Source organism: Squalius cephalus (genome assembly GCF_949319135.1).
Source record: "Squalius cephalus genome assembly, chromosome: 4".
Classification (NCBI taxonomy): domain Eukaryota; kingdom Metazoa; phylum Chordata; class Actinopteri; order Cypriniformes; family Leuciscidae; genus Squalius; species Squalius cephalus.
The window spans coordinates 32,802,137-32,819,170 of record NC_137125.1 but is presented as its reverse complement, the minus strand read 5'-3'; the positions used below and the strand labels follow the sequence as shown (position 1 = coordinate 32,819,170).

The window sequence follows — 17,034 nt, the reverse complement described above, 5'->3', positions numbered from 1 at the left end:
CTTCTGAAGTAATACAAATCTCCAGATCCAAAAACAACACGCTATAGAAGCATTGCTTGCACAAATGTAAACTAATGCAATCATCAAATATTAAACAGTATATAAATCAAAACTGCCAAACCTTACTAAATGAAATGTTGACCCAGGAAGTGGTATAGGACTGTGTAAGCTTTGAAGGGCTCTATCTACTCTAGTTATGTTTTGATAATTTTTCTGAATCCAATCCAGACTTAGCCTTTGACAAAATAATAAGTGGATCTTATTCCGATCCACTCCGTGAAGGCACATATTTCTCATTCAAAAGGCACATCACCCAAAACACGGCATGTCACAATTTGTGATGAAGCAGGCAAGAGCCAATGAGAGTTTGATATCGCTGCCGTAAAATGTGATGTAAAGCTTCTTGAGGTGACAATTTCTGAATTTATAACAAGTTTTATTTGACGTTTACAGTCAATGTTTAATGGAGATGAAGGTCGCTGAATAATGGCTTGAATTTGGGTCTGCTCCTCGCAGTCGCATGGATTCTAAAGATCTAGATTACAGCGCACAAATAAAACTGATTACTTTTGTAAAATTATGTTGCATTTTTTTGTACATTTATGTTGCATTTTTGGTGTATTTTATGGTTCTGTTGTCAGTCACAGCATAGTAATATACTGAGAAAACACCTGTCCACAGCAAACAAAATAAATATTAAATGGTAAGGTGCCTCTTAACCCTCTGGTGCTCTTCGCGTGTCGGTCAAAAATGACAGAAATTAATTTTTTATTTCAATGAAATCAAAGTACTATATTTTAGTTAGATGTTTTTTATTTAATATTTTGTATTTTTAGGGGATTTTGTAGTACTAAATTATATTTGCGCTGCATTTATAATCCATTTTTTCACTTTTTGAGCATAGACCTGAAAATTTAATTTCCAACCTTAAATGTCGTAAATCTTGAATGCTTTAGAGCACAGACTTAAGTTTGATCTCTTTTTAAAGACAAAAAATACTATTTTCAATTATTATATGAAAAATAAATTTCCAAAAACATGTTTTACTCTAAAACTGTGAGAAAAACTGTTAAAAATTTGAGCCTGATATCTAAAAAAAAATGTTGTTTGGCCGCAGTACCAAAAGTTTCCACTAGATGAAATTCGTCTCCCATTCATTTCCAGTCATTTTGGATGCGGTCAGTGTGATTATTTTTTTCAGGACCATTTACAGTTTTTTACAATCACTTTGTTACTATTTTCAGAACCTTGATGTCATTTTTCACAACTCTAGACACAAAACTCACAACCAATGGTCAAAATGCACATTTTTCAAAACTCTAACCATTTTCTCAATTGCTTGGATACAATACACATAAAACTTAGATCATTTGTTCATTCAACAAAAATCACTTTTTCAATATGACACAACTTAACATCAAAGTACTACTATTTCAAAAGGCAATTCACACATTACATTTCAAATGAGTGTCTATTCATGTCCTTACAATGATCTAACTATCAATTGATACAACTGCTCAAAATGATAAGTAACTGTTGCATTACTCTTAATGCATAGTTGTAAACAGACAAACAATCTTCCATGTTTACTATAAATCATGAAAGTTTCAAGATAACGAGATTCATTGTCACCAATTAGCGTGGAGCATGAACCAATTAGACTACAATATCCATGGATGTAGCCTAATATTTGATCATAATGCTTCATCAGACACTGTGTCTATGGTCCCAAATACTGTACCACCTTTTCAGACTATTTACAGTATTGACAGTACTGCACTGTATAGATAATCACTCCTGTTTTGTTTCTTACAGTACAAGCAAGCAAGTTGAGGAACACTGCATTTGATGTTTTACAGTACAGTCTTTTCTTTTCTATTTCATAGCTAATTATTTTTGCTTTGATTCAAATACAGACTGTGTCTGTAGTATTCTCTCTACTACTGCAGTACTTTTACAGAGATGTATTTACTGTACATGTAGTACTATAATGAAACCTGTATCACCTATTTTGTTCTACAATATTTAATGATTGTACGAACAATGACACAGTGAAACTATCGGTTGCTTGTGTGTGGGTGATCTATAGTTATGTTTAAATGGTATTTCACAGTAAATTTGTTTTTTGAACCAATGATTGTGCAAGTGCAAGATTTCTTTAAAGATGTGAATGTACAATGCAATGTTTTGAACATTAGACAGCCTGTGTTACAAGTGATAACCGTTTTGAGTTTTGTGTCTAGAGTTTTGAAAAATGACATCAAGGTTCTGAAAATAGTAGCAAAGTGATTGTAAAAAAGTGTAATGTGTTGAATCATGTCCATGATTTTTTGTGTGTGTGTGCTCACATAGCAAGTGCCAAAACCTTTACCAAGTTTCGTACCATTTCGATTAAGAAGAAAAAAAAAAAATTGTAACATATTTCGGTCAAAAATGACCGCAGAGCACCAGAATATCATGTAATCCTTCAAAATAAGTTTTCAGCAGAAGTCACACAGAATAGAGTGAAATGTTACAATTTCATATTAAATAAATTAGTAAACTGCGTTTAATAAATACGACCGAAAACATAATGTCATTGATATGACAACTGAATACAACAGAATCAAAATATGAATGCCACCTTTTAATATTCATAAATAAGGATTCATACACATTTGTACATCTGTAAAGTTCATATGTAAATAATTATTCAATTAATTATTAGATACTGTCATGGGTCAATATTGTACGTTTCAATGTCTATGCAAGTAAATGTAAATGTAGTTGAACCACACTTTACGTACAATTACATACGAATGGTTGACAAATTAGATCACATTGGACAGTGTTTCTAGTTTTACAGGATGCATGTATATTTAACAACTTATAACCATATAATTCATTAACTGATATAGGCCCGGTTTCACAGACAGGGCTTAGACTAAGCGAGGATTAGACCATAGATCAATTAGGACATTTAAGTAATTTTTATAAACATGCTTAGAAAAAAACATTACCGATGTGCATCTTAAAACTAAAAAGGCACTGATATATTTTTAAGATCAGTCAGTGCAAGTTTATTTCAGTGGAAACAGCTCAGACTTACATTTTAGTCTAGGACTAGTCTTAAGCCCTGTCTGTGAAACCAGGGGATAATGTTAATACTTAAACTAAGCCACCAAAATCTGCCTTTTGATGTATAAACGACACAATAATACAGGTGGCACAATAGAATGCTAAAATGATGAATCAGAGTTGATCATATGCGTCCTGTTCACAAAACATGGTCAATACAAGGTCATACGACAAAATACCATCAGGGTAACACACAAGGCCCTAAAATAATGCAATAAACATTACTGTCACGTCTTATTTTGGTTCATCTTTCAAGTCAGTCATGTTTCATGTCTTGTCATGCGATTCCCTGTTTTATTCACGTGATCCTGCCATGTGTTCCCTTGTCTTATGTGTGATGTTCTGATTGTTTCATTGTTCACAGGTGTCCATTGTCTTGTCATTAGTCATTGTGTGTATTTAAGCCCTCATGTATGCCATGTATCCTTGACAAGTATTATTTCCCTGTAACCACTGTGGTAAGCATGATGTCCATGTCTTGAGTTCATGTCATGCCTTTGATTAATGTATGATCTTGTTTTGTAAATAAACTGCACTTGGGTTCTCTACAAACTTGCCTTCAGTGGATTTTACTTACAATTACCTAAATAACAGAAAATGTAACAAAAAACAAACTAATGTAACCTACATTGATAACAAAAATAAGAACACTAAATATTTATAAAATTGTTTATTTATAAAAATGTAATCATATGTGATGTGTAACGCAGGGACTTCTGGGAATGTGGTATTATGGTAATTCATAGTTTTTACTTGCAAATAAATGTAACGTTATTTTGCAATAAAACGACTGATGTTAAACCAATTACAGTTTTTCACCATAACTTACATTTAACCAATTAACATATATAAGGTAACTTACATTTAACCAATTAACATGTTTTTATTGTTGTACTTTTACAGTATTTTTCTGTTAACAATTACAATCATGTTTTCCAGTGTACAGCTTATACCTGTATGTGCAGTTGTGCTAGTTCTGTGGTTTGCAGTTGCAAAAGTAACAACAGGGTTGGGAGGGTTGGCAAGTATTTAATTAGTGAAAGTCAACATAAACATTTATAGGCCTACTCAAGTAGAAATATTGCAAAAAAATATTCATAAACACACATCTTGAATAGTTACTAGAGAAACTGACATATGTAGTTTCAATTAGACTCCTTACAATAGACTAATTAAAATAAAGCACCTGTAACATATAATATTAATTTGTTTAAATGCTGCTCCGGCTTGCCATAGAGCTCGTAGTGAGCGAGGGAGGGCATTGCTGCTTAAAATGCTGTGAATGTGACAGCCAATCGTCCAGACTGCCAGTCTCATCTTGGGGAGGGAATGAGGAGACACCTCTGTGAGGAAAATGCGCGCGAAGTGACGCGACACGCGCCGCTCTACAAGTGCTTGGACCATTTTCCACGAACAGCGCGAGGACCGGGGCACGAAAACGACTCGCCCTTTTGAGGGGACAAACATGACTGTGGTGCCCGGGGAGAACCTCGACGAGACTGTGGCATTGACAGTCCTGTCCCAAGATGTTTACGAACATGAACGGGCAGACCAGGAGTGTTGCGAGCGGGTGGTCATCAACATCTCCGGACTGCGCTTCGAAACCCAACTGAAAACCCTGGCGCAATTCCCTGCCACCTTACTCGGTGACCCCAGGAAAAGAATGCGCTTCTTCGACCCTCTGAGGAACGAGTACTTCTTTGACAGGAACCGACCGAGTTTTGATGCCATTCTCTACTTCTACCAGTCTGGAGGCAGGCTGAGGAGACCCGTCAATGTTCCTGTGGACATATTTATGGAGGAAATCAAATTCTACGAGTTGGGAGAAGAAGTCATTGAGAATTTTAAGGAGGACGAGGGCTTCATCAAGGAGGAAGAGCGACCTTTGCCAGTAAACGAGTTCCAGAGGCAGGTTTGGCTGTTGTTCGAGTATCCCGAGAGCTCTGGACCCGCGAGGGGCATCGCAATAGTCTCAGTGCTCGTCATTTTGATATCAATTGTCATATTTTGCTTGGAGACTTTACCTGAGTTTAGGGAGGACGGGAAAATACACGAGGAGCCCCAAGCATTAAATGGAACTGCCAGTTTAAAGAAGCCCAATCCCTTCACAGACCCCTTCTTTATCGTGGAGACCCTTTGTATCATCTGGTTCTCCTTTGAACTGCTCGTGAGGTTTCTCGCGTGCCCGAGCAAACCAGCCTTCTTTAAGAATATCATGAACACAATCGACATAGTGGCCATTATTCCCTACTTCATCACCTTGGGTCTGGAGTTGGCCGAGCATCAGGGCAACGGCCAGCAAGCGATGTCTCTGGCCATCCTGAGGGTCATTCGCTTGGTGCGGGTGTTCCGCATATTCAAGCTCTCCAGACACTCAAAGGGGCTTCAGATCCTGGGAAAGACCCTTCAAGCAAGCATGCGGGAACTGGGTCTCCTCATATTCTTCCTTTTCATTGGAGTTATACTGTTCTCCAGCGCCGTGTATTTCGCCGAGACAGACGACCCCGATTCGGGGTTCAGCAGCATCCCCGATGCCTTCTGGTGGGCAGTGGTTTCCATGACAACTGTAGGCTACGGGGACATGTGCCCAGTCACCATCGGTGGCAAAATAGTGGGCTCTTTATGTGCCATCGCTGGTGTGCTCACCATTGCTCTACCAGTGCCCGTCATCGTGTCCAATTTCAATTACTTCTATCACAGGGAGACCGAACACGGGGAGCAGATGCAATACACGCATGTAACGTGTGGCCAGCAGCAGCAACCCTTGTTTGAGGAATTTCCAAGGAGCGACAGCAAAGCGTCTCTTTCCAAATCAGACTATAAGGATTCAGAGGATGGGGATTCAGTCAAATACACCAACTGCAGCCCGCGTAAAGCATACGCAGGGAAGCTTACTGATGTATGAATGTTGAAAGCCAATTATAGACCCAAAGAAGCGCACCTTTCTCTGTGACTGTGAGTACATCCTCATCCCTCGCGCTGGCTTGAGTAGATGTCCGATGATCTGCGTGGAACACGGACTTCTTTTGGAATCTACGACAGCGGATTTTAGCTATAACGTGATTGTTCGATTGTTTTCCAAACTGTCTTCCATTGTTGTGATCGCCGATCATCGAAGCGCGAGAAGTAGGCTAGCTGTAGGCGCAAAAATAAAATAAACAAATAGTAAAAAACATAACGTATGTTATTATTAGCAAGCCCAATTAAATCAACATGTAGCACTTTATTTGTAGACATAAATTCATTGGTGCGTAATCCGTTGGTTTTTCAACAAATTCGGTGACAGTGCGATAAAGTTTACATCCAATTTGCTTATTTGGAGAAAAATAGTTGGACCAAAATACACACATAGGCTAAATCTTGTTATTTGTTTTATTTTATTTTTTCTAACGAGGACAGTTCAACTGCAAGGTCATTTGGAAAACGACTTACCCCAGCTCATTTACTGTTGTTATTGTTATTATTTTCTATTTTTTTAAGCTTGCTATTTAATGTCTAACGATTAATTTTGAAATCTGAGAAACACATATCTCTGTGCTTTCATTGAGAATGATCAGAAGAAGAGCAAACCAGTTTTGAGATTATTAATAATTTTTTAGGGACATACTTTATTTTCAGGTTGTGTCATAAATCGATGCCATTGCAAATTAGCATTGAAATGTTATGACATCTTAAAATTACTTGGAAATAGGAATTCGCACTATGTTAGAAGCACTGCAGGGATAGACTTTTAATGATCAGCATTATTTTTGACGTAAGCTTCTTTGTTTCTTCATATTATCAACAGATGCGCATGGAATGCATGAGCAGAGGCTCGATTCCAACAATGTGCGTGCGCTCAATTCTGGGCACGAGTTGTTGTTTTTTAAAATAATACAATAGCGTCATCTAGTGGACAGAGGTGAAAACTGCAACCTTTAGGAGACTAAATGTGTTTCCATAGCAACTTTCCAGACGGTTCTGAGACATTGGGCTATTATTGTTTCCTTAATTTACTCTCATAAAATATGGTTTCTGGTGCTTTTATTATAAAACAACGACATTCTATCATAAATGTATTCAATTATAAACCCTCAGATAGTCAGGGTTATCTTCTTATCAGGCCTAGTCAAACTAAACTGTGAATACAATGTAACGATCTAAAGGACGCAACCCACAACACACACAATGGTGACGCGTCTACATTTCTGCTCTGCAACAGCAACAAGAATCAGAATTCAGCTCAAAAAGGGATTCGCTATTACGTCACTGTGAGGAAGAAAACCCCCATCTGCCTATTGGCTGGATTACCAACTCTTGCAACGTCATTTATACGTCAAATAACGGACTAAATGAAAATTCACACACCACATCATCAAGTTCTTCTAACTTTCTGATCATTTAATGGGATTTTCACAATAACAAGACGAGTTCAGACAGGATGAGGTATGTAACACTGCACATCCAAACATAATTTTGTGCATGTGTGCTAAAGTGTCCATTTTAGAATTAGCCATTTGTGAGGAAATATGTATAATTGTAATAGTTCTAACGCCAATATTTTTCTAATAAATATGAATAAAATACTTTTAGGTTTATATACAATTATTATTTAGCAGACCCATTCAGTGTAGCTCCAAATCTACTCAAACACACCTGAAGCAGTTTATCAAGGTGTTCAGGATGATGTGAAAATAACTGTGTTGGAACTGAAGTCTCCAGGACCAGGGTTGGAGACCCCTGATACAGGCTGTAATAAATAACAGTAAGAAACAAAATAAAACAAGAGAAAAAAACAAACAAACAGGTGTCCTCTACAGTGTACATGTATTAAATCAATGCCCTGCTCTGTAACAGAAAGTCATATTTTGATTTGAACCCCCATAACATTTTCTTGAGATGTTGATTTATGAAATACAATTTGAAAAGTAGTCTGATTTAAATGATAAGAGTGCTACATTTAATCACTAAATGAATGTTTAATGACTAATTAATTAGTCTTTTTTAAAGACCAAGGAAAAGTTATGTTCATGGTGGAACCTCCAAACATTTGGTATCTCTTAAAATCACTGAATGTGCTCTTTACAGGACATCCAGAATAAAACTGTGACATGCATGGTGTCAGAGAAATTCACTAAAATATAATTTCCACTACAGAGGACAAAAGTCTATTCCTGGGTCCCAGGAGGATATAGTATGAGTTATTGCTCAAATTCCTTCATAAAAAAAGACAGGTATAGAATATTTGGTTCTGTGAATTTGTTATTCAAAATTGTCCTTTAGATTGACCATAATCAACAAAGCACCACAGTATATCCTTCCAATACAATTCACAGCCATTATAAATCCTGAAATATCTTGCTTTCTAGTAGATGAAAAAAAAAACAAAAAAAAAACAAAACAAAAAAAACAAAACAACAGAACTACCACAAAAAGTGCAACTTTTTTTTAAAAAACTTAACTTTAAACTTTTTCATGCAATGGTTTGCAAGGTAGTACAAGTGAATTATTTTGAAAGACACCTCTTTTGTTTTATTGTTTAAGAAAAACAAACTATGTACTGTATTATTATATGCTATAACATCACATCCTATACCATTGTTTCCTGTTTTTCATGTAGGAAACAAGAAGCACATGACTCAATTCAAGCACATGTGACACAGGTCTATAACTATAGTTATCAAAAAAGACTTGCTGTATGCAGATTACAAACCAAGAATTATTCATTCTAGATCTATAATAACAACAAATGATAATGCAGACTTTCTGTCTGTGCTCTTTGTTCACACTAGGGGGCGGTATGTGCTTGTTTTTATCTCTTTTGTCAATATCCTTTCTGTAAAATTTGACCTTAAACTAAAGCATACGATTCAAGGAGCAGTTCAGATTAAGTGTTTGCTGGTTGGCTAGAGTTTATATTTTAAATAATCCCAGACAAAAATAGACAATGTGAACGATACAGTCAGTGTCCAATAACGTTTAATGATTTCAGGGAGAATTTAGGATTTTAGTCATTTTTTCCATATTATCTAAAAATTCTAACTACTATAATATAATATTGCATCTAATGTTGCGTAAATGTCTGTGATATCTCTGATACGTAAGGTTAATATGGCATAAAGTGATCATAAAATGCATTGGGGAACATCCAAATGTGTTCTCATGTCCAATTCTATTCAATCCAACTAGAGATCCCTCACAAACTAGTTCCATAGAGAGACATTGTGATAGAGTTTGTACGTCTTTCTCCAAAACATGCAAATTCATTATTAAATTAAATGGACATATTATTTCAATAATAATAATAATATCAGTGCAATGCATAAATACTGTTTATCAATAAATATTAAGTGAGCTTGAATTTCTTGACAGGAATGAAAACAGATATTATTAAAATATAATATATATATTTTCCTGACCCACTTTAATATTGGTGTGTTGCATTGTCCATATGTGTTTAATGTTTTATGAGGGAATGCTGGTCTGGTCACATGATAGAAATAAGATTGACGTAGAGAAACCCACCATGTCATATTATAATGTGTGTTCTGCTTATAGATTTTACACACACACACACACACACACACACATACTCTTGACTGTCACATTCACTGCGGCAAAGGTCATGTTATTTCAAGCTGTGGATACTTTCATAATCCAGGAAGCTTTGGCACTTACAGTTGATCAGTGGCCGTCATGTGACTCTCATATACGTCCTCATGGCCCAGGAATATTGGCCCTAAAACCAGTAGCGGCTTCTGACCGTACATTTAGGTTGGGCAAATTCTGGGTCTTAGCGGTGGTTTGTGATAAAAATTTTGTTAGTTTTATATTACATTCGCTGAAAACAAGCAGACACACTTTTGGTAGTGGTTGCGTTATTCAGCCTGAGGGTGGCGCTCTAATGTTACTTGACAAGCAGTGTTGGGTAAGTTACTCTAAAAAAGTAATTAATTACTTGCTACTAATTACATTTTCAACAGTGTAATGTGATTACTGTGCTAATTACTCAATTTCAAAAGTATTGAATTACTTATTACTAATTACTTTATAAATCCCATATCACCCCTCAACCAGTTGAATAATACACAAGGATAGACATGAAACTGCACTTTTAATTATTTTAAATAAACAATATGTAAATTGCATAAATTATTCTTTAACTGACCAAAGTGTGTAAAGTGAGAAGGTTATATTAAAAACATTAACATTAAAATTCGATGTTAAGTCCACTATTGTTATATAGAATTGTTCTATAGTCTATTCAGTGTTTAATGCAATTACATCGGAAGAAATTAAATGACAGAAAAATTAAGAGTAATTCCTTACTTTTCGTTATTTAGTAACTTCGTTATTTTGATTATTTTGTAATTAATTACACACACGACACACGCATAGAACACTCTTGGAATTGCCTTCACATGAGCACGTTTCAATTAAAGGATTTATACTTTCATTCATTTGATATGTTACTCCACATAGGAAGAACAGACATGCCAACTAGTTACTGACCTGATGCAAACACATAGCTGAAGTGGATTGATATCGTCTTGGTCTGGAGCGAGGTTTATGTAAAGTAACGTGAAAATAAGCGGGGCAGCCTGAAATCTGCCGCAATGGATCTCTATAAGAGGGGCGCTGCAGTTCCATTTTTCACCACAGATTTACATTGGAAAATTGTGGGGAGCTGTAGAGCTGGGGAGGCTCAGGCACCCACTGTCTCGCTTAGTATCATTATATGTCACCATTAGACATTTCTCCATTCTGTCACCTGATGGAGTTTTGGTTCCTTGCCACTGTCGCTTTTGGCTTGCTTAGTTGGGGACACTTAATATTCAACAATATTATTGATCTGCCTGCATTGACACCATTATATGAGAACTGAACTGAGCTGGGCGATGATGACATCACGGTTTTCACCAGAGCGGCTATATAAATAACTGAACTAAATTAATAACTTTTTTACAACAAAAATTAACCATCACTGAACTTACTTAAGCTGGACTGTGACGATATTTTCTTCTAGAAACAAACTTTGTTGCAGTATTTTCCTGCTTTGAAACAATCTGTATTGTAAAAAGCGCTATATAAAAAAAGGTGATTTGAAGCCATGCATTAAATTTGAATAGATCCTGCACGCATTACGTCTTAAATACTGAACACCTTTTAGAATTTATTATCAATTCAGGTAATTTAGAGGTCTATGCTTTAGAATATTAAAGGGTTAGTTCACCCAAAAATGAAAATTCTGTCAGTAATTACTCGCCCTCATGTTGTTCCAACCCCATAAGACTTTCGTTCATCTTCGGAACACAAATTAAGATATTTTTGATTAAATCTGAGAGTTATCTCGCTCCTCCTTAGGCTTCTATGTTATTGAAACTTGCCAGCCCAGAAAGTTAAAAAAGACAATGTTTAAAATAGTTCAAGTGACTACAGTGGCTCAACCTTAAGTTTATCAAGCGATGAGAATACTTTTTGTGCACAAAAAACAAAACAAAAATAACGACTTTATTCAACTATTCATTTTCTCCTCTGTGGGCCTCTGAGTGAGTTCACATAGTGCAACAGCGCAGCATCACAACTGAACTATTGGCCAGCATCACACGCATCACACACATAACCAGCGTCGGCCAATAGTGAGCCTACGTTCAGACGTACAACCCAGAAGCGCTGCGCTGTTACACTGCGTGAACTCACTCAGAGGCCCACACAGAAGAAAATGAATAGTTGAATAAAGTCGTTAATTTTGTTTTGTTTTTTGCGCACAAAAAGTATTCTCATTGCTTGATAAACTTAAGGTTGAGCCACTGTAGTCACTTGGACTATTTTAAACATTGTCTTTACTAACTTTCTGGGCTGGCAAGTTTCAATAACATAGAAGCCTATGGAGGAATTACTGACAGAATTTTCATTTTTGGGTGAACTAACCCTTTAAGCAGCCGCGGCCCATCTGTGTGGCCAAAATATTCCAAAATATTAATCTGTCTAAGCATTTGAATGAACACTGACAGGAACAGAGTTTTTTTTTTTTCTGCTGGAAAATATGATGAGCAAGACACAGTAAGAGCGACTGCATAATGCTGTTGTCATGTGTGGCACTCGTGCTATTGGCTTGTGTTACAGCTCACAGGTGTTGAATAGGTCAGCGTGACTTTGTGACTCGCTGCAGTTGTTGTTGCAGTGCAAAAGAAACAGCTCTGGCTTTCAAAGGCGTGATATTGACATAGTTGCACAGCAGCACAGTGTTGATATTTCTAAGACATCCTAGTTAGGGTTTCCTCTGAACTTCTAAATCAAACTTGTGCCCGGATTCACAGACAAGGTTTAAGCCTAGTCCCAGACTAAAATGCATGTTTGAGCTGTTTTAACTGAAAGCCATTGTTTTGTCTGAAGTAAAGTAACCAGTAATGTTTTTTTCTAAGGCAAGTTTATAAAAGCTACTTTAATTTCCTTATTGAACTCCTAAGGCCAGTTGCATAAACATAGCCATTAAGTTAAGACTGTGGCTGTGTCTGAAATTGCCCCCTATACCCTCATTCACTATTCCCTACATTACTCCACTAATATAGTCCACTTGAAGGACTGAATGAAAACAAGTGAGTGAATTCGGACACTGATTGCGATGGAAGGGCTTCCGCTTTAGCAGTGTTGGGCAAGCTACTTGGAAAATGTAGTGAGTTAAGCTACTGTAGCAGTTACTCTATATTAAATGAAGCTTCACTACACTGAAGTTACCCCCCTGTGAAATGTAGCAAGCTAAGCTACAGCAATATGGCAACATTAGTTTTTAAATTTTAATTTTTATGAATTTTTCATTCCAAGTCAATGCTATCTCAGTGATCAATAAAACTGTCAGTCAAACAGACAGGCAGGCATAATTTGTCAGTTTAATTGTTTATTCAACAACTGTTCCAAACCAATTTGGCAACAAAAAAAGAACAAAACCAGAACTATATAAAACCAGAACTATATAAGACCAGAACTATAAAAAAAAAAAACCAGATGTCGAGAGTGTGTGCATCTTTCCATCAAGAAAATTTCTCACGTGTCAGCCCAAGGTTTGGTACGTGATGTCACCGTGATGCAGAAGGTGACAGTAATGCATCAAAAAGCTGGTTGTAGGGCCGTATCAAATCCGTTAGATTTTTTTCCCACATTCCAAATTCTTTTTTTTCCCCCATTTTAATTTTTCTGTATTCTGTTTTTTTTTTTCTGTTCCATGGGAGTTTGGACTCCCATTGTAATGGTTAAATTAAATTTTAGTAATCAAAAAGCATGTCTAATTAATTTAAATATATATATATATATATATATATATATATATATATATATATATATATATATATATATATATATATATATTATATATTTTTTTTAAACTAAATTCTGTTTTCTTTTTATAGTTTTCTTGATTCCATTTTAATGGTTTATAAAATTTTAATAACCAATTATTTAAAATGTAAAGATTAAATCAACCTTTTATTTTGGCGGGTTGCCGTGTAGACCTTTGAGTCTCTCTGTGTTTTTATGATATGACGATAGTTTTTCTCAAATGAAGTGGTAAAATGCTGGAAAAAAATAAATAAAAAGTTCATGCATTCATGTCCTCATATAGGCTGAAAACATCGCTTCAGTGTGTGTGTGTGGTAAATGAAACATTCATTCAATGAGACACGCAAAACATGCATGATTCCTATTTAAATAGTCTTTATGCGGTTTTATATTCACAGACACTAGTCTATATCACAATTTTATTTAAGTTTACTGACCTACTTTTCATCCAAGATCTGAAAAATTCTGTGAAATTCCGCGTTATACAGTAAATTCCTTTTTTATGCCTGGATTCCGTGATTCCGTCTGCGTTTTCTGCATTGCGGGAATGGAATCATATGGCCCTATGGTTGTCAACCGCCGTGAAACAAGAAGAAGACGTCACCGTCACTTACTGATCCAGGATCAGTGATACTTAGCAGTTGTATTTCTGATTTGAGTTTTGAGCTTTAGAAATGCTTGGGAAAATGTAGCTAGTGTGGATGCTACCGCACTACTCGATGAATAAAAGAGCTTCGCTACTGAAAAGCTATTTGATTCAGAAAACAGCGACGCTACCACCACGCTACTGAGAAATGTAGTTAAAGGAGAACTCCGGTCAATTTTAACATTGAGCTCATTTTTTTGTACATTTGGAGTGCTGTCAATACAGAGAACAACGACAAAAATCGGTGTTGCCTACACCGAGTTATTCTATTTTTAAAATTTGCACCCTGTTGACTTCAATGGGGCAAGTACTAAACCTGCTTTTAGCCTCTTAACATCCTTGATGTGTCATCACAAGTGCACAGAAAATGTGAGTGATTCCTTCTGAGTGAACACGAGTGAGTGAGGTTTAATACCTATGATCACGCGCGTGAACTCGGCAATCGACTACTTTGGACTTCAACCGAAAAACAGGATGTAAACAAAGGTATTTGCGCTGGCTTAAATAACATCATTTTTATCCATTTCTTTCACATCTACTGCAGTCAGATTCACTCGTGTTCACTCTGAAGGAATCACTCACATGACCTGTGCACTTGTAATGACACATCAAGGATGTTAAGAGGCTAAAAGCAGGTTTAGTACTTGCCCCATTGAAGTCAACAGGGTGCAAATTTTAAAAATAGAATAACTCGGTGTAGGCAACACCGATTTTTGTCGTTGTTCTCTGTATTGACAGCACTCCAAATGTACAAAAAAATGAGCTCAATGTTAAAATTGACCGGAGTTCTCCTTTAAACTAGTAGCTTCACTACTTGCTTGCTGTTTAATAATCCATTCGAAATTCATATTCTCTAGCCGTTGAGCATACATCAGTTGTACACCCGTTGTTGCAGTGCATTGTGGGATTGAATGTTATTCATCCACTATGGTAATGTCCACTCTGGTTTTGGACACCATTACAAATGGCTGTCCCCTCAAATACTGCCCTATTTAAAGCTATAGGGGGTGATTTCGGACACAGTCTGTGTCTTAAGAACAAGTCTGACCAACTAGCAATTAGTTAGGGCTAATAAGTCTTACTATTCGGATTCAAATTAGGCCAATCTACCTTTTTATGTAACTGACTTAAAAAAAAATGATGACCCGTCTTGAAGAAAAGAAATGAGATGACTAACTTGCAAGACTAGTCTAAGCTTAGCTAACTATTTTATTTTATTTATATATATATATATATTTCTTTATTTTGTAAAGGACATTATGAAATAATCATTCCAGATGTCCATTTATCATGTGTATGTTGATGAAATCAAAAAAGAAAAGAGAAATTTAGTGATACATGAGAGAACATATGGGTTCAGATTTCCACTCCCAAGGGCATGAGAAAGGACAAACTATCAAACTCAACTCTCTGATATACTCTAGTATTTGAGAGTTTCCCATCTAGATACTCAGGTTAAGAAAGATTTGTGATACAGCACACAGAAGAAAGGCAAATATAGCTGGGTCATTCTACAGATAACTGTGGTAATAAACCAAGCAGTTCTATCGAACAGTATTTTTCAAAGGGGACAGAAATGAAGGTGCCTCGTAGAGATGCAAAGGACACCATAACCAGGCTGTCTCTGTGAACTTTGTATGCAATGATATTAGACCCTTTGAGGCAGTACACGGTGAGGGATTTTTTTGTATTAGCACAAGCCTTGCATTTTTTGCATTCTGTTTGAATTTTTTTGTTTGTATTTTGTTTTTCCAGCATTTTTGTAAGTGTGTATATAATGTGATAGGCTAAACTGATTTTATTTCGGGTGCAGGTCGGGTGTCGGTTCTATTTTAAGCGGGTCGGGTTGGGTGCGGATTTTAATTAGTGCTGCTGTTGGAAAACGGGTCAGATGCAGTTTTAAGCACTGCGGGTACGGGCGGGTGCGGATTTACAAAATCGGACCCGTGCAGGACTCTGTTTCTGCGGCTCTAGAGCCATTAGCCACATAGCATTAGTGGTTCAGGTAATTTGCTTAAAAAAGTACAGAACTTAGTGCCCACAAGTCGCAATGAGCAAAGATGGCACATTTCTAAATGTGTTCGGCTAGTGCAGGGGGTTCTCCGCTAGGGGTTCTCAGCTCAGTTCAGTTCTCATATAATGGTGTCAATGCAGTCAGATCAATAATATTGTTGAATATTAAGTGTCCCCAACTAAGCAAGCTAGAGGCGAAAGTGGCAAGGAACCAAAAATCAGGTGATAGAATGGAGGAAAAAAAACCTTGGGAGAAACCAGGCTCAGTCGAACGTTGTCGTTTTTATCTGTGATTACGCAGATGCGATAAATAATTATGTATTTTGTAGTGTGACAAGTAGTTTGTTGAGGGTTGATTTGTAAAGAAGGACTACACGCCTGCGCACATATATATTCAAACGCGCATACCTGTGGACTGAACATGTGATGCACATGTGTGTGACGTCGGTGTTTGCGCAGAGATAACTGATAATCGTTTGCACCTTGGAACCTATTTCCGGGAGTGCGTTCTCAAGCCACCAGGCACTGTTGTTGTGCGAGTGAGCGGGCCGGAGCGCGTTAAGGGTTAAACGCACTGTTAGAACGCTGTCGTGTTAGCTAAGTTAATAACTAATGATCTTCGGAATGGAAGTGAATCAATCAATCAAAACTAACTTTAGCTGGATAATAACTTTATTCTAGAGTTGCTGTAAAGCCAAAACAATCTCTGTTACTGTAATTTCCTATTATCACAGTAAAGCTGCTTTGAAACAATTCGTATGGTTAAAAGCGCTATATAAATGAAGGTGACTTGACACTAGCTGTCGTGTCAATGACGCCTTCACAGGGGAGAGTCTAGTTGACACAATCTCTGCTGACACTTTAAGGCTGTGTTGTCGTCGTCCCGGATCCGGCTGACTACAGTAACCTCGTGATAAACAGAGAGATTTATATTAGCGTAGTTA

At 36.7% G+C, this 17,034-nt stretch overlaps 1 protein-coding gene across 1 annotated transcript; it reads left to right on the top strand.

Moving 5' to 3' along the window:
- Positions 1 to 4,444: 4,444 nt before the first annotated feature.
- Positions 4,445 to 6,122, top strand: LOC307156916 (shaker-related potassium channel tsha2). Its single transcript, XM_079868627.1, has one exon. It carries the CDS (start codon positions 4,583 to 4,585, stop codon positions 6,020 to 6,022), a length of 1,440 nt encoding a protein of 479 aa, XP_079724753.1. The 5' UTR covers positions 4,445 to 4,582; the 3' UTR covers positions 6,023 to 6,122.
- Positions 6,123 to 17,034: the final 10,912 nt, after the last annotated feature.

Excerpts from the sequence above, each read along its gene's own strand:
- LOC307156916 (XM_079868627.1), top strand. The coding sequence starts at position 4,583 with ATGACTGTGGTGCCCGGGGAGAACCTCGACGAGACTGTGGCATTGACA.